Genomic DNA, 24,623 nt, shown 5'->3' with positions numbered 1-24,623 from the left:
GTTAAGTCTTCTAAGCGAAGCCTACAGTTCACTGTACTACACATTATTAGTAATAAAACAAATAATAATACAGCAAACTATTAATAATAACAATAATACAACAACAAAAAAGCGATTCCCCACGTCTGAATGAGTTAAAAATAAACACTTCTTTCTGCACTGTTTACTTTCTCACTATTATTAAATATGTTTATATTAGACATCCTAGGTTATAAAGTTATGAAATAGGTGCGGTCCCTTATCTCGTGTGTATAGAAGAGCTCGTGAACAGCTGATGCCGAACGATGGGACAGTGCCCCCACCACCAACTGACCACTGTCAACAATAACACCGCCATCATCGTCAGTTTCCTTGAAAAAGTCCACGGAGATGGACGAAACTCGAGTCGGATAAGATCAAAACCGGAACAATCCATTGTATCATATAAAGGTAACAAGTTTTGTAGTTACCTATTTCATAACTTTACCATATTCTATTCTATTCCCCTCAGATGAGCGTCAGAAAGCGGCGGCCGATAAGAAGGCCAAGCTGAAAATCAAAGCAGAAGAGAGACGTCGTAAATATGAAGAACAGAAGCAGCAGAAACTGGAAGAAGCTAAGAAGAAGGAAGAGGCTCGGAGACTGAGAGCCTCGTTGGCACCCCCACAGAACTTTGACGACGATACACGGATGAGCTTCCCTCGAACCCCCGGTACTCCGGCTTGGAAGACGAGTAAGTGGAACCGTATAGTTTTTTTTTTTATTTATTTTTTCTTTAATCACATTTTAGATTTTTCCAGGAAGGATACTTTTTACTTTCTATTACCCTTACGTATAGGGAACCCATACAAGGTAATGAAAAACTATTGATATCGGTCCAAATTTTTATCGGGAAATGGGTGGAAATATCCGTTTCTTTAAGTAACAGATCATTTTCTTTTTTATTTTTTAAAGATATTATTATGTCATATGTAATAAAACAGCGAGATACATACATAGGTACTCGTATGTATTGTAATGTGGTTAAAAAGATATTATTATGTCATATGTAATAAAACAGCGAGATACATACATAGGTACTCGTATGTATTGTAATGTGGTTAGGTTTTGGCATATTCTCATCGGAAGGGAACACGCAATTTCTATTTACTATCGAGTTTTATTTCTTATCGAGGTTCCACGGTTGTATTAGGAAAGTTTCTTTAGAATTCGAACAGTTGAGTCTGATTGACCTTTTTCTGTAATACTTTCACTTTTGGAATCCTCTCAGAAAGAAAGTTAGCGCATCTTAGATTGTAAGCACATCAGATCGCTTGTACTAAACTATTCTTGACCGGGAGTTCCGGGACGAACTTTATCCCAAACAGATAAGGTTCGTTGATTCGTTCTCAGAACGACTGGCTTGTTGATTGATTGATTGATTAACAAATCAACGGGTAAAACCCATGTATTGTTCTCTCTTTGATTTCAGGACGATAAGAGACCTCCGTTGTTCAGTCCCTCTTTCAAACCTGTCCCCCCCCCCTTCTTGTTCGTCTTCATCTCTTTGTTTTACTTCATTCTAATCTACCATATTGAGGACGATAAGAGACCTCCGTTGTTCAGTCCCTCTTTCAAACCTGTCCCCCCCCCCTTCTTGTTCGTCTTCATCTCTTTGTTTTACTTTAATCTACCATATTCTATTATTAAATATGTTTATATTAGACATCCTAGGTTATAAAGTTATGAAATAGGTGCGGTCCCTTATCTCGTGGTGGTAAGCTGGAGAGTTTAGAAGATGGAGACAAATCAGAAAGCAGAGGGAAGCGGGGTAAAATGGAAACCATTGATTTTGATAGGTGAGTGAGTTTTATACTTTTTCCTCGCGATTATTAATATTTTCAGCTGTGAAGAATTCTGATGTGACTAGAATGAGTTACTGGGGTTCTTCTTTGTGAAGAAATCGACAAAAATGGGTACAAAACGTTGGTGGCAAGCTGGAGAGTTTAGAAGATGGAGACAAATCAGAAAGCAGAGGGAAGCGGGGTAAAATGGAAACCATTGATTTTGATAGGTAAGTGAGTTTTATACTTTGTCCTCGCGATTTACAGTATTTTCAGCTGTGAAGAATCCTGATGGATTCTGATGTGACTAGAATGAGTTACTGGGGTTCTTCTTTGTGAAGAAATCGACAAAAATAGGTACAAAACTTTTGAAATTATTTTCTGTTTTTGTGTTAATTTGTTGCATGTCTACAAAATCAGGGCCCGGTCTCAAATCCCAACTGAGGCATGTACGAGTAATTTTCTCCTCATTTATTTGATAATTTTAGTTCACAATCCCATTTCCTCCCTTATGTTTCCAGTCAAAAAGAGTTCCCCGTGCACAATCTAGCAGAATACCAGTGGCCACTCCAAGGGGGAGAACATTTCATGATACAAGAACAAGTGGCGGCTTATTTGGGCGTCAAAAGTTTCAAGCGAAAATATCCGGATCTGAAAAGACGTGGTTTGGAACCGGAAGAGAGAACTTATATTTGTGACAGTGGACTTGTTAGTGAGGCTATGATAGAACTAGGTGAGTAGAATAGAATAGGGTAGAATAGAATAGAATAGAATAGAATAGAATGAAACAGAATAGATTAGAGGAGAAAAGAATTTGATCCAAAGCCCACGCACTTGAAAAGTCAAATGGAATGAAAAAGGAAATAATTTTAAAAGGAATTTTAAAAGGAATATTTGTGACATTTGTGACAGACCAAACAGTTGCTGTCCAGGATTCCGTTCTTTTCAAGACGGGGCGGTCGGGCGGGCGCTAAAGGTAAGTGTGTCTGTGTTGTAGCATGTCGGACCTGTAGTATGTCCTGTATGTCACTAATTTGATGGCTCAAAAGAGATCAGATGGCATGGACATGTCCAAAAAAGAGAGGAAAACTAAGAGAGTTGAGAAGATGGTAATAGAGTATAGGGCAGACCGAAGAAAAGGTGGAAAAATCTGTGTAATTCAAGATCTGCTGGAAAAGAACTGAACGGGGGGTGAAGTGCACAACAGGGCTGACTGGAAGAGGTTGGCGAAAAACGCCGACCCCACTTGAGTGGGAAAGGTGTTGAAGAAAAAGAACTTTCCTTATCCTATAGATAGGAAAGTAATGTTATCTGCTGTTTTTTTCGTTGGATTTGCTTGGGATTTGGGGTGCACTTAATTTTATGACTTGACCTGGACTCGAACCATCAACCTCCAGATTCAAAGTCCACTGTGCTAACCACTGCACAACTGAGGTTGGTTTTTTAATAATTCATAAAATTACAACAAATCCCATTTCACCTTATTTAGCATTTGTTTCCTCATGCTGACTAATCTTGTGTTTGTTCTATTGCAGGACTGACGGCCGTACAGAGCGCGGACATCATGGATATCATGTATGTAGATTTCCCGGAGAAGTATGAAGAGGTGAAGACATTTACACGAGAGAAACAAGCCCGGGAACTGATTGATAGACAACGAGGTAAGAGAGCTGAAAACTGCTAGCTGTGTGTTTTGTAAGCGCTGGGTCGCGGGTTCCATTCCCGCCCGGGATATCGCACAAGGCTTGTAGTTTGAAGCTCCCAGGTTCAATTCTTGGTAGTCCTTGAATTCTCGACAGTCCTTTTCTTATATTGATTGATTGAAACTGATGAGACAATAAAAAGATGCGATTTTCTCGATAATAATGGACTATCGCACAAGGCTTGTAGTTTGAAGCTCCCAGGTTCAATTCTTGGTAGTCCTTGAATTCTCGACAGTCCTTTTCTTATATTGATTGAAACTGATGAGACAATAAAAATATGCGATTTTCTCGATAATAATGGATGGGATGATTGTTATAATTACCTACAATTTCAATTTTTGTTCCCGCTGTTGCATGAAAAATTGAATAAATCAACAGATTTTGTTAATTTTCTCATCTCGTTTATTCCAGGCAAAGCTATCGGTAAGAACAACCAGTTTGACAACCGGATTGTAGATAAGATGGTGACAGATAAGAAGTTCCGGAATGAATTGCTCAAACAATATCAGGATGACAGGAAGAAACGAGAAGAGAAGAAGATGGAGAAGATAGCGGAGGCCAAGAAGAAAATAGGTGAGTACCCAAATACCGATAAAATGAACTAGAGTAGAACAGAATATACCCTGTTCAAATACTGCCGGAATGAGACTTTACCCCAGGAGTCTAAACTGGGTCTTGAGTATTTCATAGGTATAGTTTATAAATATGCAAATACAAACATAGTACGAGTTCTCGTATTTCAATGACTTGTCTATAGAATTTAAGACCCAGAAATTACAGTGGAACCTCAATAAGAAATAATTCAAGGGAAAAGACCAAAGTTATTTCTTATCGAGGTTTATCTACTATCGAGTTTTATTTCTTATCGAGGGGTTTGCCTAAAAAACACAAACTGTTATTGTTCTAAATTACTCGAGATTTTCATTTTAAATGGGTCCTTGAGTCTGTTTCATAGGTCACTGCTTCTGTTTTAATTGTTGAGCTGCCGACTTTAGATATATTATTTGACATTACTTATGACTTACCTGAGAATTAGAATCATCATCGTGCGTATCTACATTTCCCTCGGCTGATTCAGAACCAGACTCTCCCTCATTCTGTGCTGCCTTTGCCAAATGTTTCTTCATATTCCACGGAGGCAACGCACCATCTTCCAAATCATCATCAATTCTAGTCAGCTTGACAGCGACATCAACAGCTGCAGACTTCCTTGTCCTCAAAGCTCTGGCTGGTTTGTCAACCGCAGCAAGTTTCCTAGCCTGCATAGCGGCTCTGGTTGGCCGTCCAATCTTCTTTGCTGGTTTCTCTTCGTTATTTTCATTGTCTTCATTTTCATCACTCTCTTCATCAGAACTCTCTTCTGAACTTTCTTCTTCTTCTCCAGCTTTCTCAGATCCTGCCTTGGCCACATCTTCTGATTTTTCTTCAGTGGGAACTTTTTGTTCATTGCTTTTGTGTTCAGGTTTGATTTCAAGCATTTCTTTTACCGCTTCTTCTCCAGCTTTCTCAGATCCTGCCTTGGCCACATCTTCTGATTTTTCTTCAGTGGGAACTTTTTGTTCATTGCTTTTGTGTTCGGGTTTGATTTCAAGCATTTCTTTTACCAATGGGTCTTTAACTGCTGGTGGTTCACTCATTTCGACATCTTCAATTTCGGGCTTGGCTTCAGGTTTGTCTTGAGTAGTCTCAACCTTGTTGGTGGGTTTAGGCACTTCATTTGGTTTTGCTTCAGAAGTGTCAACTTTTCCTTCAGCCTGTATCGGTTGGGTTTCAGGTTTAGGTGCCTCCTGTGATGGGCTCATTTTGGCTTGAACTGGCACAGCAGGCTTTTCTACATTTGTTTTGAGATCAGTTGGTTTGTTCATCACATCACCTTGAGGTCTGATCTGTTGAGGAAATCCTGCTGGTGGAGATACCACTTTCACTGGAGGTTTAACCATTGGCTGCCCCACTGGAGATTTTGCCCTGGGTCCTGGACCAGGCATTTGTCTTATTGGAGATTTTGCCTTGGGAAATGGCATAGGAACTTGCCTGATTGGAGATTTAGCTTTTGGTGGAGGAACCATCTGTCTTACAGGAGACTTGGCTTTGGGTGGTGGAATTACTATCTGCCTGACCGGAGATTTTGCTTTTGATTAACCATTGGCTGCCCCACTGGAGATTTTGCCCTGGGTCCTGGACCAGGCATTTGTCTTATTGGAGATTTTGCCTTGGGTAATGGCATGGGAACTTGCCTGATTGGAGATTTAGCTTTTGGTGGAGGAACCATCTGTCTTACAGGAGACTTGGCTTTGGGTGGAGGAATTACTATCTGCCTGACCGGAGATTTTGCTTTTGAAGTTGGAATGGCCATTTGTCTCACGGGAGACTTTGCTTTTGTTGGTGAGATGGCAGTGATAGAGATTCCTTCTGGTATCTGACTCCTGTAACCATTGGCTGCCCCACTGGAGATTTTGCCCTGGGTCCTGGACCAGGCATTTGTCTTATTGGAGATTTTGCCTTGGGTAATGGCATAGGAACTTGCCTGATTGGAGATTTAGCTTTTGGTGGAGGAACCATCTGTCTTACAGGAGACTTGGCTTTGTGTGGTGGAATTACTATCTGCCTGACCGGAGATTTTGCTTTTGATGTCGGAATGGCCATTTGTCTCACGGGAGACTTAGCTTTTGTTGGTGAGATGGCAGTGATAGAGATTCCTTCTGGTATCTGACTCCTAATTTCCGGTGACAGCTGAGGCTGTCTTGATGGTGAGATAGTAACACCTTGTTGTTTGATTGGTGAGATGGTAACTTCACCTGAGAGGAACGGGGACAAGTTGACTTCTCTCTGTCTGACGGGAGATATAGTGACACCACTAGTCTGCTGTTGTTTGACAGGTGAGATCACTAGACCACTACCTATCTTGATGTCGAAATTTTTGCACAAACTGTTAACAATGAACATCCATTATAAATAAAAAATATATATTGTTATAATAATATAAGTAAGTACCTTAGAATTAGAATTATGATACCTACCCACCTACTTTTGGTGCTTAAACTACATGTCAGAGTTTTCATTTGATGTTCTTTAGGTACATTACGAAACAAGCATGAGACATTTGTATTTCCTAGCATCGTCAAGGATACACTGCCTCCTTGCATCGCCACTTTTGGAGGTCTGGGAAAATAATTTTCCCAATTTTTCTAATTTACCTACTTACGTTTTGATGTAGTATGGTTTCAAAAGACCGATAAATTTCTTTTGCATTAATTTAATTTCCATTGATGAATCAATGTCCAAAAAATTTAAAAAATGAAAAGAGCTTAAGATGGCGAAGCATGGGCCCTGTACCTTACATTGTTTATCCATTTCAAATGTTGGTGATCACATGTCTTTTATTAGCAGGTGTATTGACCTACCGCACCTACCCTTCTTCTTAAAAAAAGTCTTGAAAATCCGAATCCAGTGAATTTAAGGGATCAACTTGGGGATTGGATTCGTTTGGTTCACTGTGGTAGAAAATGAAATGGGATCCAAAGGGTCCAGAATATTGAATCTATTGGAAAATACCCTTTACAATCCCGCCCGGGACGGATTTCATCCTCAAGGGTTAAAATTCGTCCTCGGAAAAGCTGGCTTTCTCCTATCCTGTCTTCCTTCTCTCTTCGCTTTCGGGACGATAAAACCTTAGCAGGTACAGTTCCCTCTGTCAAACCTTACTCACTTACTGCCGTGGCATCTCAGACCGGAGTTGATCCATTGCCTTGACAAGCTTCCTCCTCCAAATGGTCCTGTCTTCCCAATCCGCCTCCCGTAGACCCGTGCTTTGCACCTCGGTGATTGAGTCCATCCATCTGGTTCTGGGTGTTCCTGGGAGTCTTCTGCCTTTTACCTCTCCAACCAACACTCAAACATAAAAAAAATGATTATTACAATATCATTGTATCTTCCGTTTTAGCATTCTATGACACCACGACCATCAGTGAGTAGACTGCCAAGGACCTGAAGGAATCTCTACAGCACTATGGAATCCCCAATTCAATATTATTATATCTTCTATTTCAGCATTCTATGACACGATATCATGTATGTAGATTTCCCGGAGAAGTATGAAGAGGTGAAGACATTTACACGAGAGAAACAAGCCCGGGAACTGATTGATAGACAGCGAGGTAAGAGAAATAAATTAATAAATATTTGAAAAGAAGAGGAAGAAAAAGTAAGTAGACTGGATGGAGGCGAAAGCCAGCAGGCAGCAGGTACCCCCTTTTAATCGCCCACCAGGGGTGGATGGAGGAACTACTTAACAAAAGCGTGGTAAGAGATCTAGCAGTACGTATCTCGCCAACACATTCGAGCAATCTAGGACGCTTTTCGTTCTTATTGAAATTCATCAGCTAGACATACCTTTCAGGTGATGGCGTTGGCTAATAATCCAAAAGAAGTTTTTCCTGGTCATCGGAACAAATCATAGGAGCATTCTATTCTATTCTGTTTTCTTATTAATTCTCTTTCAGCATTCTATGACACGACCATCAGTGAACAGACTGCCAAGGACCTGAAGGAATCTCTAGTGGAAGCTACAGCACTATGGAATGCCCAATTCAACAGATTACGACGTGAAACCCGCAAATGTTCGCTGGATCTGCAGACGTTTGTGGTTCATTATCCTTCAGGTTTGAGTTTATTGTTAGGCACAGACACATCTGAATCCTTTGCTGGGTGTTTCTTACTTGGAGAAGTTTCATCAGTGATGGGTTTATCCAGAGGTTTGTCATTGCTGGAACCACTAGTTTCTGCAGTAGTGTCCGAGTCAAATTTCAGTTTCTTTGTTGGTGGTGGACTGGAGCTGGTTGTTTCCACAGCCTTTGAATCTTCTTCCATGATTTATTTAGGATTTAACCATCTGAAACAAAATGATAGCGACATCAGTATCTTTAGAAACAAACTTTACACTTCATAGACAACTGTAATTCAGTTAGCTAGAAGGTGTTAGTATGATATTATGGTAAAGCCCAGGTATTAAAATACTGATGGAACATAAAATACTACTGTGTCTATCATTATCCTGCCAAGGCGAATCCGAAACCCATGCCTAAAGTGGGACACTACCCGGTGGCCATACTGCCTGGGCAGTACTGTGACTATTATAAAGAGTAAGTAAAGGGGTCCTATAATTGATATTTTAAATTTCGGTCCTGACCAACAAAAGTGGCTTGGACTCCAGAATTTGAAATAACTTTTTTGGGTCCAAATTTTGACCTGAACTATGAGAGTGACATATTCAATGCTCAATTCACCTTTCAGAATGCTTTCGTTATATTTGGTTCTTCTCCTATCATAGAAATAATATGGCGGGCTTTAATTTTAAAATAAGTTCAGTAAAGAACCTTAGCTCCTACCCTGGTTATCTGATAGACCTCGAACTTTTACCAAAGTGCTATATTTTTCAAGGTCTTCCTTATGGCGTGTTAAAAGTTGGTTGTTCGCATTTAAAACAGCAAATAATAATATTATGGATACATACACTTCTTTTCTTTCACTAAACTTCTTTTTATTCACATCTAAACTTATTTTTATTCATATCTAAACTTATTTTTATTCACATCTATACTTATGTTTCAGATATACTGCTACTGAGTTGAAATACATGCCTCTGAACACAGTACTGTATGGACCTCTACAACCCAATGAACAATATCTAGATGAGATGAGTTACTCGGAAGCCAGTCAGTCAGACAGTGATGATTCTTCTGGTAGCTCCGGCAGTTCCAGGTAAGATGTTCCTATTCTAAGTAGTTTTTTTCCTCTTTTCCCCTCGCCATTTGTACGGGATAGAGGAATGCCATTTTCTACACCAGCCACCTCAACCTGCTGGCCGGCAATTTTTTCTGTTTGGCCCTTGGCAGCCTGAATTCCATTAAAATGTAACCAAATATTTATATTCTCACCTTGGAGCCTAACTTAAGTTACTTTCTTTAGCTCTCAAGAGGAACCCTTCCCTATGTATTTATTGTCCTATAGCCTGCGTGAAGTTTGGTTTGGAAGACTCAAAATATGTCGTCTGGGAAGACGAAAAAAAAAAAAAAAGTTGAGTACTGGCACTAATAGCTGCTCTATGACTTAGTTGCCTAAGCAATCTAAGCATAGTTCAAAAATATTCCTAATGTGATAACTAAAATGCCCTTTTTTCCAGTGGTTCGTCATCGGACGACTCAAGTAGCAGCGACAGTGACGACTCGAGTAGCGATGACGACGCCCCACGACCTCTACCTCAAACCCCGTTCAAGAAAACCCCAGGCCCCAGTGGAGGACCCAAACCAGGGACCAACGGGGCCACACCTAAACGAACAACCAGTGGAGATGGGAAAGAACCCAATGGGGCTACACCTAAGAGAAGCGTCAGTGGCGATGGGAAAGGCTCGGTCAGTGCCGTGGGTAAATTAGGGGGCCCGGGTCAAGGACTACCAAGAATTGAACCTGGGAGCTTCAAACTACAAGCCTTGTGCGATAGCCACTTGTTCAAGGAAGCTGCTTGCGAAGCTGAGTGCACCCCAAATCCCAAGCAAATACAACGGAAAAAAAAAACAGCAGATAACATTACTTTCTTATCTATAGGATAAGGAAAGTTCTTTTTCTTCAACACCTTTTCCCACTCAAGTGGGGTCGGCGTTTTTCGCCAGCCTCTTCCGGTCAGCCCTGTTGTGCACTTCACCCCCCGTTCAGTTCTTTTCCAGCAGATCTTGAATTACACAGTTTTTTCCACCTTTTCTTCGGTCTGCCCTATACTCTACTACCATCTTCTCAACTCTCTTAGTTTTCCTCTCTTTTTTGGACATGTCCATGCCATCTGATCTCTTTTGAGCCATCCAATTAGTGACATACTACAGGTCCGACATGGTACAACACAGACACACTTACCTTTAGCGCCCGCCCGACCGCCCCGTCTCGAAAAGAACGGAATCCTGGACAGCAACTGTTTGGTCTCCCTCCTCCCAGCATCTTCCTCTTCCTCCTCTTCTTCTTCACTCTCAGAGGTTGCGGGTTCGAGCCCCTCATCCGCGATAATTTTCTTCAGGGCTGCATGTAGAGAGTCGTGAGAGGTGTAGTCGTCTATGGACTCCACAGGGGGAGAGAATACCTTGCGGGGGCGACCCCGCGGGCGGGGAGTGGACTGGCAGGACTTTGAACCCTGGGGATGGAAAGTTTAAATAAATAAATAGACATGTAAAGAACAATCTTTTCAACAAGAACGTAACTTTCCTCTAAAAACAAATGCTTTTCATATCAAGGTTTTCTGCTGGGATTTGATTTCAAACAGATTCTCAATGAAAGCAGCTGATCTGTCCCAGACTGTAAGGCATTCAGATACCTGCAAATCACACGCAACGATGCCTAGCTTCAGTGATCTGTTCGGAGCTGCTGCATTCAAACTGTTATTGTTCTAAATTACTCGAGATTTTCATTTCAAATGGGTCCTTGAGTCTGTTTCATAGGTCACTGCTTCTGTTTTAAGTGCTGAGCTGCCGACTTTATATTATTTGACATTACTTATGTGTTTTTTGCAAGGGGGAGCAGTGGTAGGTGGTCCAGGTGATGGTGTGCTGGGGCTTGTGGCAGGTGGGATTCTACTGGGTCTGGAACATATGTTAAGAGATTTTGTTAGGGCAGCTATTTGCGTGGGTCTCAATTAATATTTAATTACAGTATTCCATGTCATTATATTTTATGATGACTTGAACTGAAAACCACCACATGCATAGGCCACTATGCTAATCTTGCACTCCTAATGCCCAGTCTTACCACAAAGAGTTTTTTAGTTGCATCCAGAGTTTAAGAAATACTGGCCTTTGTAAAACAAATAGGTGAGATCAAACAAAGTCCTTGATACTGTGTTAACTCTCAGTGGTAAGGTCAGCCATAAGATATGTTTCATAAATTCATAGCAAATGCTGTTCAAAATGGGAATTTAAAAAATAAAATAAAAATTTGACCCAATTACATTACTTTCCTTCCTATAGGATAAGGAAAGTAAAAATATCTCCCTGGGAAAATTGCACTTTTTAATATTGTAATAAAGAGGCAGACCTTTGATGGGCAATGCTTTCATTGAGATTTTAACCAGATCCTCAACAAAACTGTCCTTACTAGGCTGAATGCACACCAAATAACCAGAAGTACATTCTATCTCAGGCAGTAATTCCCCAAATACAAGTTATGTAATTTTTTACTTTCTTTTGCTTAACTTCTGTGATCTGTTGGTTATTGATGATGTGCATTGTGCAATCATACTTCTATTTAACAATACAACCTTTTATTTGTCTTTCAACTGATTTGAGTCATATGATTTTATTGCAACTCATAAAGATTTATGTTCCCCTTTTACCAAGGCCTTTGTCAATTAATTTTCTCAAACTGTTATTGTTCTAAATTACTCGAGATTTTCATTTTAAATGGGTCCTTGAGTCTGTTTCATAGGTCACTGCTTCTGTTTTAATTACTGACCTGCCGACTTTAGGTATATTATTTGACATTACTTATGACTTGATTTGAGTCATATGATTTTATTGCAACTCATAAAGATTTATGTTCCCCTTTTACCAAGGCCTTTGTCAATTAATTTTCTCTTACTTACTTAAATATTCTGGAAAACATGATTCACTTGTTTATAATGATGTCCCTCCTCATTAGGTTAAATTAAAAGGTCAAAATTTATTATTTGTCAAACATAAGTAGACATTTTCTTTTCATTTGACAGGTAGATTTTTTTTTTTCCCCCTGAAGTTATGGTTGATTATACCTAATGACTTGGCCTTTCCTTTTTACTGGATGAGTAAGCAGGCAGGAATGGAAAAAAAGTGGTGGTATACCATTAAAACCCCATTTAAACATTATCTGATTGACCATTTGACCTGGGTTCCATTTGTTTTTGTTTATACCTGCTTGGAATGCTACCATCGGATGATTAAAATAATGGTTTTGATGAATTAGCATTTGATTATGAAACCTGATACCTTTGACCTTAACAGGACTCATTAGGTTAAATTAAAAGGTCAAAATTTATTATTTGTCAAACATAAGTAGACATTTTCTTTTCATTTGACAGGTAGATTTTTTTTCCCTGAAGTTATGGTTGATTATACGTAATGACTTGGCCTTTCCTTTTTACTGGATGAGTAAGCAGGTAAAAGGTCAAAATTTATTATTTGTCAAACATAAGTAGACATTTTCTTTTCATTTGACAGGTAGATTTTTTTTTTCCCCTGAAGTTATGGTTGATTATACCTAATGACTTGGCCTTTCCTTTTTACTGGATGAGTAAGCAGGTAGGAATGGAGAAAAAGTGGTGGTATACCATTAAAACCCCATTTAAACATTATCTGATTGACCATTTGACCTGGGCTCCATTTGTTTTTGTTTATAACTGCCTGGAATGCTACCATCGGATGATTAATAATGGTGTTGATGAATTAGCATTTGATTATGAAACCTGATACCTTTGACCTTAACAGGGATGGAAAAAAAGTGGTGGTATACCATTAAAACCCCATTTAAACATTATCTGATTGACCATTTGACCTGGGTTCCATTTGTTTTTGTTTGTACCTGCTACCACTACCTCTATGCATTTGTTGTACAGGACTTTTATTCCTCACAGGTGATAGGGTAGCACCACCCATATGTGATACAGGGGAGAGTATTGCTCCCCCAATCTGTTTCACAGGAGACACTCGTATCCCAGCATGACCTGGGAATGTTGGGCTTCTCCCTGGTGACTTGGGGGAACCTGAGGTAGGCGATACTCTTACAGGAGAGACTCTACTTGTCTGCATTGGTGCCCCCATACTTTCAGTTGCCACTGTGAGTTGCTGCTTGAGTAAAGATTCAGCAGGGATACCACTACCTCTATGCATTTGTTGTACAGGACTTTTATTCCTCACAGGTGATAGGGTAGCACCACCCATATGTGATACAGGGGAGAGTGTTGCTCCCCCAATCTGTTTCACAGGAGACACTCGTATCCCAGCATGACCCGGGAATGTTGGGCTTCTCCCTGGTGACTTGGGGGAACCTGTGGTAGGCGATACTCTTACAGGAGAGACTCTACTTGTCTGCATTGGTGCCCCCATACTTTCAGTCACCACTGTGAGTTGCTGCTTGAGTAAAGATTCAGCAGGGACGGCAGCTCTGGGTGCACCCATCATCATAGGTCGGATTGGATTAAGGCCAGGCAGTTTCTTGAGTACTTTTACAGGAGATGGTTTTGGTTCTCCTTCTTTTGTTTCAACAGGCTTGGCAACAGCCACAGGTTTTTCTTTACCATCAACAGGCATCATAGGTCGGATTGGATTAAGGCCAGGCAGTTTCTTGAGTACTTTTACAGGAGATGGTTTTGGTTCTCCTTCTTTTGTTTCAACAAGCTTGGCAACAGCCACAGGTTTTTCTTTACCATCAACAGGAGCAGCAGATACTTTTTCATTTTCAGCAACCTTATCAGAGACTCTTGTATCTTGAGCTTGCTGAGGTCCATCAGCTTTACATCAACAGGAGCAGCAGAAACTTTTTCATTTTCAGCAACCTTATCAGAGACTCTTGTATCTTGAGCTTGCTGAGGTCCATCAGCTTTTGGTGGATCTCCCTGTTTGTCCAATTTCAGTTCAGTAGGTGATCCACTATTAGCCATTGCATCATCCTTTTCCACAGCTTTGACAGGAGCTACAGGCATTTGAACATCACTTGTTTTACTTCCCCCCTCTGGTGTTTTAACAATAGCTTCAAAGGTGTGTCCAAACATAGTCGACCGGCCGTCAATCGATCGTAGATCCACAATAATTTCACATCGATCGAAGGCCATCGACTATTTGTGGACAGGTGGACACACATTCATACAATGACTTCACAATAGAGGACGATAGGAGGAGGCTTTGTCTCTTAAATTCAGCGACTACTACTGAATTGATAAAATTCAATAGTGATGTACCCCTGTGATTCTTGTCTAACTTAAACCACAGAATGTTCTGGTCCAACTGTCCTCACGATGCCAATAGTCCAGGTAATCTAACTGTCCTTGTGAGACACAACAGATGGCAGACTGGCAATATTGCTCATGTCAGGATTCAGCAGAATTCCTGCCGTAGATCGGGGTGGTGAACCTATGGATCAGTAAAAAACAAAATATATTAAATATAAAAAATGAGTTTCCATAGCGAATACCTTCCTAGTGACCCAAAAAACACAACCGCGACCCAAAGTTGTGACTTTCGTTAGAAATTAATAGTTCACCCCCTAAAGGGGATTTAGCTAGTGAGTAAATATATCAACAAATTCTGAATTGGTTAAGGGGGATTTCTTTTACGAAGGGGACTCTCCACTTGAATTTTTAAAGATTAATAAAATCGTCAAGTTCATCATATCAAACTCTTCTTGCCAGCCTAGTTAGCTTAGTTGGTAGTGCGTCTGCCTTGTAAGCGCTAGGCCGCGGGTTCGATTCCCGCCCGGGGCGGATTTTATCTTGATGGGATAATGTTCGTTCTCGGAACGGCTGGCTTTCTCCTATCCTGTCTTCCTTCTCTCTTCGATTTCGGGACGATAAGACCATAGCAGTTACAGTTCCCTCTGTCAAACCTCTTAAAAAAAAAAAAATGTAATATTTTATATTTTACTAGGTGGCGGGTTTGACTCCACTTTGAGGGAGGAAAAAATAGTGATAGGGTGTCACAAGTTTATGAAACTTATTAGGGTGGAAGAACTCTATCATTGAGTTACTTTCCCTGATTTAGGTTGCTGGAATTCTATAGTGTCCCTGTCTTCCTTCTCTCTTCGATTTCGGGACGATAAGACCATAGCAGTTACAGTTCCCTCTGTCAAACCTCTTAAAAAAAAAATCATTGCAGGTATTATGCAACCATCTTAGAGGTTTTTCTTCTGTAACATTACGGCATAAGAGCCCGTTCCCATCTGTCGTTCGGAAGCAATTCTTGCCGTGTGTAATGAAAACACTCTCATTTAAATTACTTTGCCTACATGACCTTCGGGAAAAGTCAGATGAAATTCACGACAAGTCGGAACGTTCTGTAACTTTTGCGAAACATTTTATGAAACACGGACGTTATGTTTGGAACTTTAATTTTTATCTAAATTCCCTTTAGGGATGAGTAATTAATTTTTACTTTAATTCTTTCAAATAATAAAAAAAAACTTTAATTCTTTAAAATAAATAAAAAAAAAAAATCTTCTTCATTTCCCCTAGTTTCGTGACAGTGACGTTTGTCCTGGAAGCGATGGCCACAACCAATGCCATCCGCCAGTGGAAGAAGTTAGGCGCGCCCTGAAAATCTGACTTTAAAATTTATTTGAGACATAACTTCCGAATGCTTTTCCCGATTTTGATGAAATTTTTACATATTGAACTCTAACTTCAAGGCTCAACCGGGACTTTGGAGGTCCTGGAAAGGCTCGTTTTCTGACTGAGGTGGCTAAACCACTGTTGCAACTAAATTTTCTCTTTTGACGGCCAACGCGCCCTGAAAATCTGACTTTAAAATTTATTTGAGACATAACTTCCGAATGCTTTTCCCGATTTTGATGAAATTTTTACATATTGAAATCTAACTTCAAGGCTCAACCGGGACTTTGGAGGTCCTGGAAAGGCTCTTTTTCTGACTGAGGTGGCTAAACCACTGTTGCAACTAAATTTTCTCTTTTGACGGCCAATTTTTTTTGCCTTTGACAAACAAATTTTCCGTTCTGTGTGTTCCAGGCCGTTCTATTTCCTCACGAAGGCAGCAGTTGGGTACTCCGTGATATAATGGTGCCTTCTGTTGTGGTACTAATACCTCTCGTTATAGCACTGACTACCAATGATATTAGTCTACTAGTGGGCATCACAGGCTCTTATGGCGGTAAGCTTAATTCTAGTACTTGAAAAAGAGGGGGGGAAGAGGTTTGATAGATAGAGAGAACTGTAACTGCAAAGGTCTTATCGTCCTAAAAACGAAGAGCGCAGAATACAGGATAGGATAAGGCTAGACATTCCGGGAATTTTATTCTAAACAGATTAGGTTCCTTGGAAGTTACAGTCCAGTCCTCTCTATCAAACCTCTTTAAAGAAATTTCCATTTAATTTGTATTGGCTTAACAGGGCTGTTAAGCTAACTGGCTGTTTGAGGCTGGAAAGAAGGTTGGTGAAATCCACCATTAGGGAATTTTCCTACGCATTCTAATGTTAGTTTTCACTTTTAAAAAGGAAAGAAAATATAAGCCAGAGGATAGTCCAGGTTAGAGGTTAGGAAGCTATATCGAGAAATCATCAGTCATGTTAGAGTGTTAAACCAATCACCAAAGCTCAAGTTCAAAATGATCCATGCGGAAAGAAGGTTGGTGAAATCCACCATTAGGGAATTTTCCTACGCATTCTAATGTTAGTTTTCACTTTTAAAAAGGAAAGAAAATATAGGAAGCTATATAGAGGTTAGGAAGCTATATCGAGAAATCATCAGTCATGTTAGAGTGTTAAACCAGTCACCAAAGCTCAAGTTCAAAATGATCCATGCAAAGAGGCGTCGTCAAACCATCAGAACAAAACTTACAATATTTTGGTAAAAGAAATTTTTGGCGTTCTCTTTATCTGCCGAGGCACAGTGGGTCCTCCCGGGAAGTTTATGCCCAGGGAGGTTCTGCCCCGAGGGATAACTCATGAAGGTATTGCTAGTGGGGGTGTAGAAGGGGGAGTTAGAGGAGGGAGTGGGCACGAAGGCCGATAGAAAGGAATCAGAGGAAGACAAGGGGAGAGGGGGATCCATGGGGGTCGAAATGAGCTGAAAGCGAGAAATCGAAACGGGGGTGTGTGAGGAAACGAGGTTTGCCAGGGGCAACAAAAGACACAAAATAATAAGATTGCCTGATTAAAAAATAAATACATTAAAACAAGAACGTAAAATGACGGACTTAAAATAATATGGAAATTGAAAATACAACAAAATGAAGGTATTGCTAGTGGGGGTGTAGAAGGGGGAGTTAGAGGAGGGAGTGGGCACGAAGGCCGATAGAAAGGAATCAGAGGAAGACAATGGGAAAGGGGGATCCATGGGGGTCGAAATGAGCTGAAAGCGAGAAATCGAAACGGGGGTGTGTGTGAGGAAACGAGGTTTGCCAGGGGTAAGAAAAGACACAAAATAATAAGATTGCCTGATTAAAAAATAAATACATTAAAACAAGAGCGTAAAATGACGGACTTAAAATAATATGGAAATTGAAAAAACAACAAAGAGAGCCTCAACCCCTAAACTTGTACACCAATATGATCGTTTTCTGGTGATTTTTCATCCAGTGCTAGAGTCACTTTCTATTTTTTTCTGAAACAAGCTTATCTACAAATAATAAGAGTGAAAAACATATTATGTAGAAATTAGAAATACGTTGATATGCAATCTTTTGCCATGCGAAACTAGTCCGTAAAATGAAAATGAAATAAAAACCCAGAATATTTTACAAATAGTGAAGAAGTATATGTTTGTCATTTCAACCTACTTAGAAATTAGAAATACGTTGATATGCAATCTTTTGCCATAGTACTCTATTTTAGGTTGTTCTTTTTGAAATGTCGGGAACTTGGCCATTAGGTCATTCTCCCACGTGCATCCCAATACTTTTCCACGATGTGTATTATTTTGGGTAAAATGCAGTAGTCAAACAACGCGACTTTTGCAGCAACTTATTGCTACTGCTGTTCACTAGAATTAATTACCTGTGGGAACATAGGAGCAGCATGTCTAGCGGGAACCGGTATTGCTGAAGATGGTGACACAACTTCTTCTGTCAGTCTGCAACGAGGAAACAAGCGTTTGTTATTCTCAACAATACCAACAGAAAGAATCAACATTATCATATATTTAACCTGAATTTTTTGCAACATCGACATCAACATTATAATATATTTACCCTGAATTTTCGCAACATTTGCATTTTTTTTTTTTTTTTTTTGCAAAACATGTACGGGAAGAAAAAAATTGCATTCATAATTGTCTAACGTAGGTAACCTACATTTTGGCCTCGTGAAACTTGGTTATTTTTCTTCTCAATGTGTATGCAAATTGTGTAGAAAACAGCATACCTAGGTATGTGACATCTCAACGTGATGCAATTAGGGATAAACATTTCCCTCGTTTAGGGTACTATTCAGATATCAGGCAAACAGGCTTATTCCCTGACATTATTTCATATACGAGAACAACGACATTATTTTCTTCTTCCAAGAACCTAAGTAACTGCGCGGGGGTTTCAAGTAAAATTAGAGGTACTCATGGGGAGAGAAGAAGGAAGAAATTTTGTTTCCATGAAGCATGGAGATGTTTAAAATGTATTTCTCCCTGACCTAAATATCCAAATTGACTATATCAACTCAAAATAAAACTTAGATGAGTCTGGTATTTTTTGGTTTGGTGACTGTTAGAGTTAAATTGCCTGTTAAATTTTAACTAGTGATTTTTTCAGCACTTACTGAGGGGTGCCCCGGGGTCTAAGCTGCCCATGATGGAGTAGGACTGGGGTTGTGTCACAATATTGATGATGGGATGAGGTGCCACTCACTTTGGACAGGGATAAGTCCGAATCTGCCGGCTGTAACAAATTTACAGTGCTTTATTGCATTTTTCGTAAGTTATGCAAACGTGAATACATCAATCCATAATCGAACCTAAATGCCCACTGGTCTTAAATGATCGGCTGAAGTGTTATCTAAAACTTTCTCGCTTTGAGTTTATAGGTCGTCGCGACAAATTTCGAGATCAGAGCTCATTTGTGTGAGAAAATGTGAAAAAAATCCCCCAAAAACTAGTTTTTTTGGTTTTTTGGCTTTATGGTTTTCTGGACAAAATTTGCACCACCATTTTCGTGTTCCTGGTAAAAAGACCTTTAATTTGATATATAGGTCGACCAGGTTTGGATAAGTCCTTCTATGGGGACAGACAGACCGACCGACCGACCGACCGAGCGAGCGAGCGAGCGAGTGACAGACACCGAAGCGAATACAATAGTCCGTCCCTTATACCTTTTTATTACTATTGTAATAATAAAGGAAGGACGGACTAACAAAAGGGAGCGTGAAGTGTGAATGAACACCACATGCTTTCGGTTGCTAAGCAACGGTTTGTTTACGTTTCCAAGCAACTGTCTTGTGCGCATTGTTCATTCTTCCTTTTTTAGAACACTATGACGTGACGTCTTTTTCACTAGTTCGAACTTCGTGTTTTTCTCATTATTTCACAAGTTTTGAAAACTGTTACGTCAGTATCGTTTGTTCTGTCATTTTCAACACAAAACTGTTGTGAGTTTTGGTGTTTTTGAAGAGGTCTAAAAGTGGATTGATTCATTCATCTTTCAAATAAACTCAATGTTTTAATATAAATTATTCACGAAACGAATTATCGATGTCTTATCAAGACATTATTTTTCAAGCGCAGAACAGTAGATACCCAATAAACAAGTTACTGAAAAAGATCAATTCAATTTACTAAAATAAAAAAAAAAAAGTGACGAATATCTGCCAGAACTAGATTAACCCTTCCGTGTCCTACGTTATGTATTAACACACGTTGTCAAATCTCCCCATGATTGATCCACTATTAGCCATTGCATCATCCTTTTCCACAGCTTTGACAGGAGCTACAGGCATTTGAACATCACATGTTTTACTTCCCCCCTCTGGTGTTTTACTGATCCACTATTAGCCATTGCATCATCCTTTTCCACAGCTTTGACAGGAGCTACAGGCATTTGAACATCACATGTTTTACTTCCCCCCCCTGGTGTTTTACCAATAGCTTCGGGTTCAATAGTTTCCTTGGCTGTTACAGCTGTAATATTTTCCAAGACAGCTGATTCAATTGATTTGTCAGTAGACAGTGGGGTTTCATCAGGTTTGAGTTTATTGTTAGGCACAGACACATCTGAATCCTTTGCTGGGTGTTTCTTACTTGGAGAAGTTTCATCAGTGATGGGTTGATCCAGAGGTTTGTCATTGCTGGAACCACTAGTTTCTGCAGTAGTGTCCGAGTCAAATTTAAGTTTCTTTGTTGGTGGTGGACTGGAGCTGGTTGTTTCCACAGCCTTTGAATCTCCTTCCATGATTTATTTAGGATTTAACCATCTGAAACAAAATGATAGTGACAGTATCTTTAGAAACAAACTTTGCACTTCATAGAAAACTGTAATTCAGTTAGCTAGAAGGTGTTAGTATGATATTATGGTAAAGCCCAGGCATTAAAATACTGATGGAACATAAAATACTACTGTGTCTTACCTAACAACTGATTCTTAAGAGATTGATCTGTAGGTATACTTACTTATTTCTATGGAAGACCAAGCACACAGCACTGGAATCACTACCTTGATGCAATGGAGAACAACTCAGAGAATTCCACTTATAAACCCTTTTTAATTAAATAAAAATTATTTAATAATAATTAATTAAAATTAAAAAAATGTCTTTCTCCTTCTCCTTGTTTGAGTTTTGTTTACGCTTTTTGGAATTTTGGTTATTTTGGATTGGCGGCCATTTTGACCGGTTTTGAAAAAGGCGTATTTGAAATACGCCTTTCAGTTTCGCATTTTGAAGTCGAAAAATATTTTTTTTTTTTTTTAATTTAAGCTTAAATTTATTTTTTAAATAGAGTATTAATTTTACCAATAAATAGTCAATTTTCAATATTATCAACGTGAATTTTATTTCCATTAAAATTCAAATTTTTACTCCTTCCTTCGTTCGGGAGTCGCTGCACGCATCGTGTGGTTGAGGCGTGATAAAAAAAAAAAAAAAAAAACGAAATCAGCTGATTGATTATCAAATTTGATAAACAACACAAAAGGCAAATGGCTAGTAGAAACTGTAGAAAGTAGAAAGCAGAAAGCATTTGAGTTCAGTAATTCAGTTGAGTTCTTTCTAGCAATCTGTGTGGAAATCTCTTATTACTTTGACGATCGTGCTCTTTTTGTTTCTTCTTAAGAAATCGTAAAGAATCCTTTAAAAATTAAGCGAGGTAAAGTGTGTTATGCTATGATGGAGGACGCAGAGTTTACTATAGTGAACAAGTACTCCACACCTGTAAGTATCCTCATAGATACATTTTCCAAACTACCTGTTGATGAAATCATAAGTATCTTGGAAGACTCTGTCTGAACAGAATTTAAGCCACATTTTTTCCCTCTTTTGAAGCCATTTCTCTAATTTCAGTCCAGAATCCTACATGGGAATTGGATAACTTGGCTCCAATTCCAGAAGAAAAAGTATGACTTCTACGGAACCCTGGAATACTTGTGATGTAACTCTTATCAGATGAAGTGATCATCATTGATATTTGTTTACAAGACCATTGTCTAGTGATGAGTCACAAGTGTTTTCATAGTCATTATTACTGTCACATTCTAGAAAAGAGCCCCATGGTATTATTGAGCATGTCACCAACCACATAGTTTTTATGGCCTAGGTTTGTCATAGATGCAGGAGCCTTTGACATGGAATTTTACTGAACTGCTCATGTGATTACATAAAATGGGACACAAATATTGTGTGAACGGCTAATTAATTAAATGCTTTCATTGAATTAATCTTCCGTCTTGTTGGTCTCTATATCAATGTTTGTTCAAATGTCACACACAATCTCTTGTGTTTAGCATGAATGCTTACACCTGCCTTTCCTCAATTAATATCATTTGTTTGATATGTTTAACAAGCTATTTAATTACTTGATGTTTAGCTCAAAATAAAGGTTCAGAGTTTATGCTTGTCTATTTGCTTAATATTTTAGTTTTAATTTAAAATAGTTTGTTTTTGGCACTTTGGGTTTTAAGGTATAAAAAAAATTTGACCCAATTACATTACTTTCCTTCCTATAGGATAAGGAAAGTAAAAATATCTCCCTGGGAAAATTGCACTTTTTAATATTGTAATAAAGAGGCAGACCTTTGATGGGCAATGCTTTCATTGAGATTTTAACCAGATCCTCAACAAAACTGTCCTTACTAGGCTGAATGCACACCAAATAACCAGAAGTACATTCTATCTCAGGCAGTAATTCCCCAAATACAAGTTATGTAATTTTTTACTTTCTTTTGCTTAACTTCTGTGATCTGTTGGTTATTGATGATGTGCATTGTGCAATCATACTTCTATTTAACAATACAACCTTTTATTTGTCTTTCAACTGATTTGAGTCATATGATTTTATTGCAACTCATAAAGATTTATGTTCCCCTTTTACCAAGGCCTTTGTCAATTAATTTTCTCTTACTTACTTAAATATTCTGGAAAACATGATTCACTTGTTTATAATGATGTCCCTCCTCATTAGGTTAAATTAAAAGGTCAAAATTTATTATTTGTCAAACATAAGTAGACATTTTCTTTTCATTTGACAGGTAGATTTTTTTTTTTCCCCCTGAAGTTATGGTTGATTATACCTAATGACTTGGCCTTTCCTTTTTACTGGATGAGTAAGCAGGCAGGAATGGAAAAAAAGTGGTGGTATACCATTAAAACCCCATTTAAACATTATCTGATTGACCATTTGACCTGGGTTCCATTTGTTTTTGTTTATACCTGCTTGGAATGCTACCATCGGATGATTAAAATAATGGTTTTGATGAATTAGCATTTGATTATGAAACCTGATACCTTTGCCCTTAACAGGGGGTTCTGTTTCATAAAGAACTTCATTATGGGCAACTTCAGAGGTTATGTCATCTTGATGTCGAAATTTTTGCACAAACTGTTAACAATGAACATCCATTATAAATAAAAAATATATATTGTTATAATAATATACATTGTTTATCCATTTCAAATGTTGATGATTGATCACATGTCTTTTATTAGAAGGTGTATTGACCTACCCTTCTTCTTAAAAAAAAGTCTTGAAAATCCGAATCCAGTGAATTTAATGGATCAACTTGGGGACTGGATATATAGGTCGACCAGGTTTGGATAAGTCCTTCTATGGGGACAGACTGACAGACAGACACCGAAGCGAATACAATAGTCCGTCCACTATACCTTTTATTATTAGTAATAATAAAGAAAGGACGGACTAATGAAAGGGAATCCAGAGGATCCAGGATATTGAATCTATTGAAAAATACCCTTTACAATAGATAGAGAAGAAATTAACTACAACTTCATTCCTTTTCTTCCAGACTGGCTTGATATACATATTCAACCTGGTAATTGGTACGGGAGCTCTGACACTACCAAAAGCAGTGCACGAAACAGGATGGCTCCTGGGATCCATATTCCTGGTGCTTATATGTTTCTTCAGGTAAGAGTCACCTTAGGAAGATAAGTTGGTACCTAAGGAAGATAAGTTGGTGCCTAAGGAAGATAGGTTGGTAAGGTCTTACCCTAATAGATAAGTAGGTATTGTTCCTTTAGGTAAGTAGGTAGTAGGTAGGTACCTACTTTTTTATGATAATGAATATTGAATATACTTACTTACTTAGGAACCACACAGCAAAAATAAATAAGAATTGGAATTACCTGTCAATAGCTAAGTACTTAAGTATTTCTTCACTTTGAAAGAGGGAACTCTGTATCGACAGAGGTCTTATCACTCCTAAAATCAAAGAGAGCAGTAGTACAGGATAAGAGAAAACCAGCCTTTCTTAGAACGAACCTTATTACTTTAAGATTAAATCCACCCTAGGCGGAAATCGAACCCACGACCTGGCGCTTACAAAGCAGGCGCGATACCTGCCAAACAAACTACGCTGGCTCAGAAATAATGTTGACATCATTGCAGGGAGCCAGCCTAGTTAGCTTAGTTGGTAGTGCGTCTGCCTTGTAAGCGCTAGGCCGCGGGTTCGATTCCCGGCCGGGGCGGATTTTATCCTGATGGGATAATGTTCGTTCTCGGAACGGCTGGCTTTCTCCTATCCTGTCTTCCTTCTCTCTTCGATTTCGGGACGATAAGACCATAGCAGTTACAGTTCCCTCTGTCAAACCTCTTAAAAAAAAAAAAACCTACGTCAATAGTTTGAAGAGACGCCCGGCATAAATCAACACGGAACAGAGTTTTGATGTTTTACTGATTTTTTTTTTTTTTTTTTTTTTTTTTTTTTTTTTTTATTTTATGTTAAAATTTTTTTT

The 24,623-nt window shown here is 39.0% G+C and overlaps 4 protein-coding genes and 1 long non-coding RNA gene across 6 annotated transcripts in view; 4 read left to right on the top strand and 1 right to left on the bottom strand.

Moving 5' to 3' along the window:
- The first annotated feature begins 181 nt into the window (after positions 1-181).
- Positions 182-10,935, top strand: LOC103517365 (PHD finger protein 10). Its single transcript, XM_026829482.1, has 9 exons — positions 182-712; positions 1,948-2,032; positions 2,324-2,535; positions 3,338-3,463; positions 8,005-8,149; positions 8,548-8,643; positions 9,113-9,262; positions 9,684-10,029; positions 10,780-10,935. The coding sequence occupies exons 1-9, from the start codon at positions 670-672 to the stop codon at positions 10,933-10,935; spliced, it is 1,359 nt and encodes a 452-aa protein (XP_026685283.1). The 5' UTR covers positions 182-669.
- Positions 10,936-16,233: 5,298 nt separating this feature from the next.
- Positions 16,234-24,623, top strand: part of LOC103517361 (transmembrane protein 104-like) — a 9,767-nt gene continuing 1,377 nt past the window's right edge. For both annotated transcript variants that reach the window (XM_026829477.1, XM_008482387.3), the window contains exon 1: positions 16,234-16,389. In XM_026829477.1, coding sequence (XP_026685278.1) covers positions 16,296-16,389 — 94 coding nt within the window. In that variant the 5' untranslated portion in view covers positions 16,234-16,295. The remainder of the gene's footprint in view (positions 16,390-24,623) is intronic.
- LOC113470783 lies at positions 16,611-17,225 on the top strand. The gene is made up of 2 exons (XR_003393717.1): positions 16,611-16,667; positions 16,864-17,225. It is a non-coding gene; the product is annotated as an uncharacterized LOC113470783 (long non-coding RNA).
- Positions 16,999-18,386, bottom strand: LOC113470781. Its single transcript, XM_026829476.1, has 2 exons — positions 18,234-18,386; positions 16,999-17,304 (listed from the first exon to the last, which is right to left on the bottom strand). The coding sequence occupies exons 1-2, from the start codon at positions 18,372-18,374 to the stop codon at positions 17,053-17,055; spliced, it is 393 nt and encodes a 130-aa protein (XP_026685277.1). The 5' UTR covers positions 18,375-18,386; the 3' UTR covers positions 16,999-17,052.
- Positions 21,370-23,807, top strand: LOC113470782 (transmembrane protein 104-like). The gene is made up of 2 exons (XM_026829478.1): positions 21,370-21,587; positions 23,675-23,807. The coding sequence occupies exons 1-2, from the start codon at positions 21,540-21,542 to the stop codon at positions 23,798-23,800; spliced, it is 174 nt and encodes a 57-aa protein (XP_026685279.1). The 5' UTR covers positions 21,370-21,539; the 3' UTR covers positions 23,801-23,807.

Source organism: Diaphorina citri, unplaced genomic scaffold (genome assembly GCF_000475195.1).
Source record: "Diaphorina citri unplaced genomic scaffold, Diaci psyllid genome assembly version 1.1 scaffold1822, whole genome shotgun sequence".
NCBI classification, from domain to species: domain Eukaryota; kingdom Metazoa; phylum Arthropoda; class Insecta; order Hemiptera; family Psyllidae; genus Diaphorina; species Diaphorina citri.
This window is presented reverse-complemented; position numbering and strand designations above follow the sequence as displayed.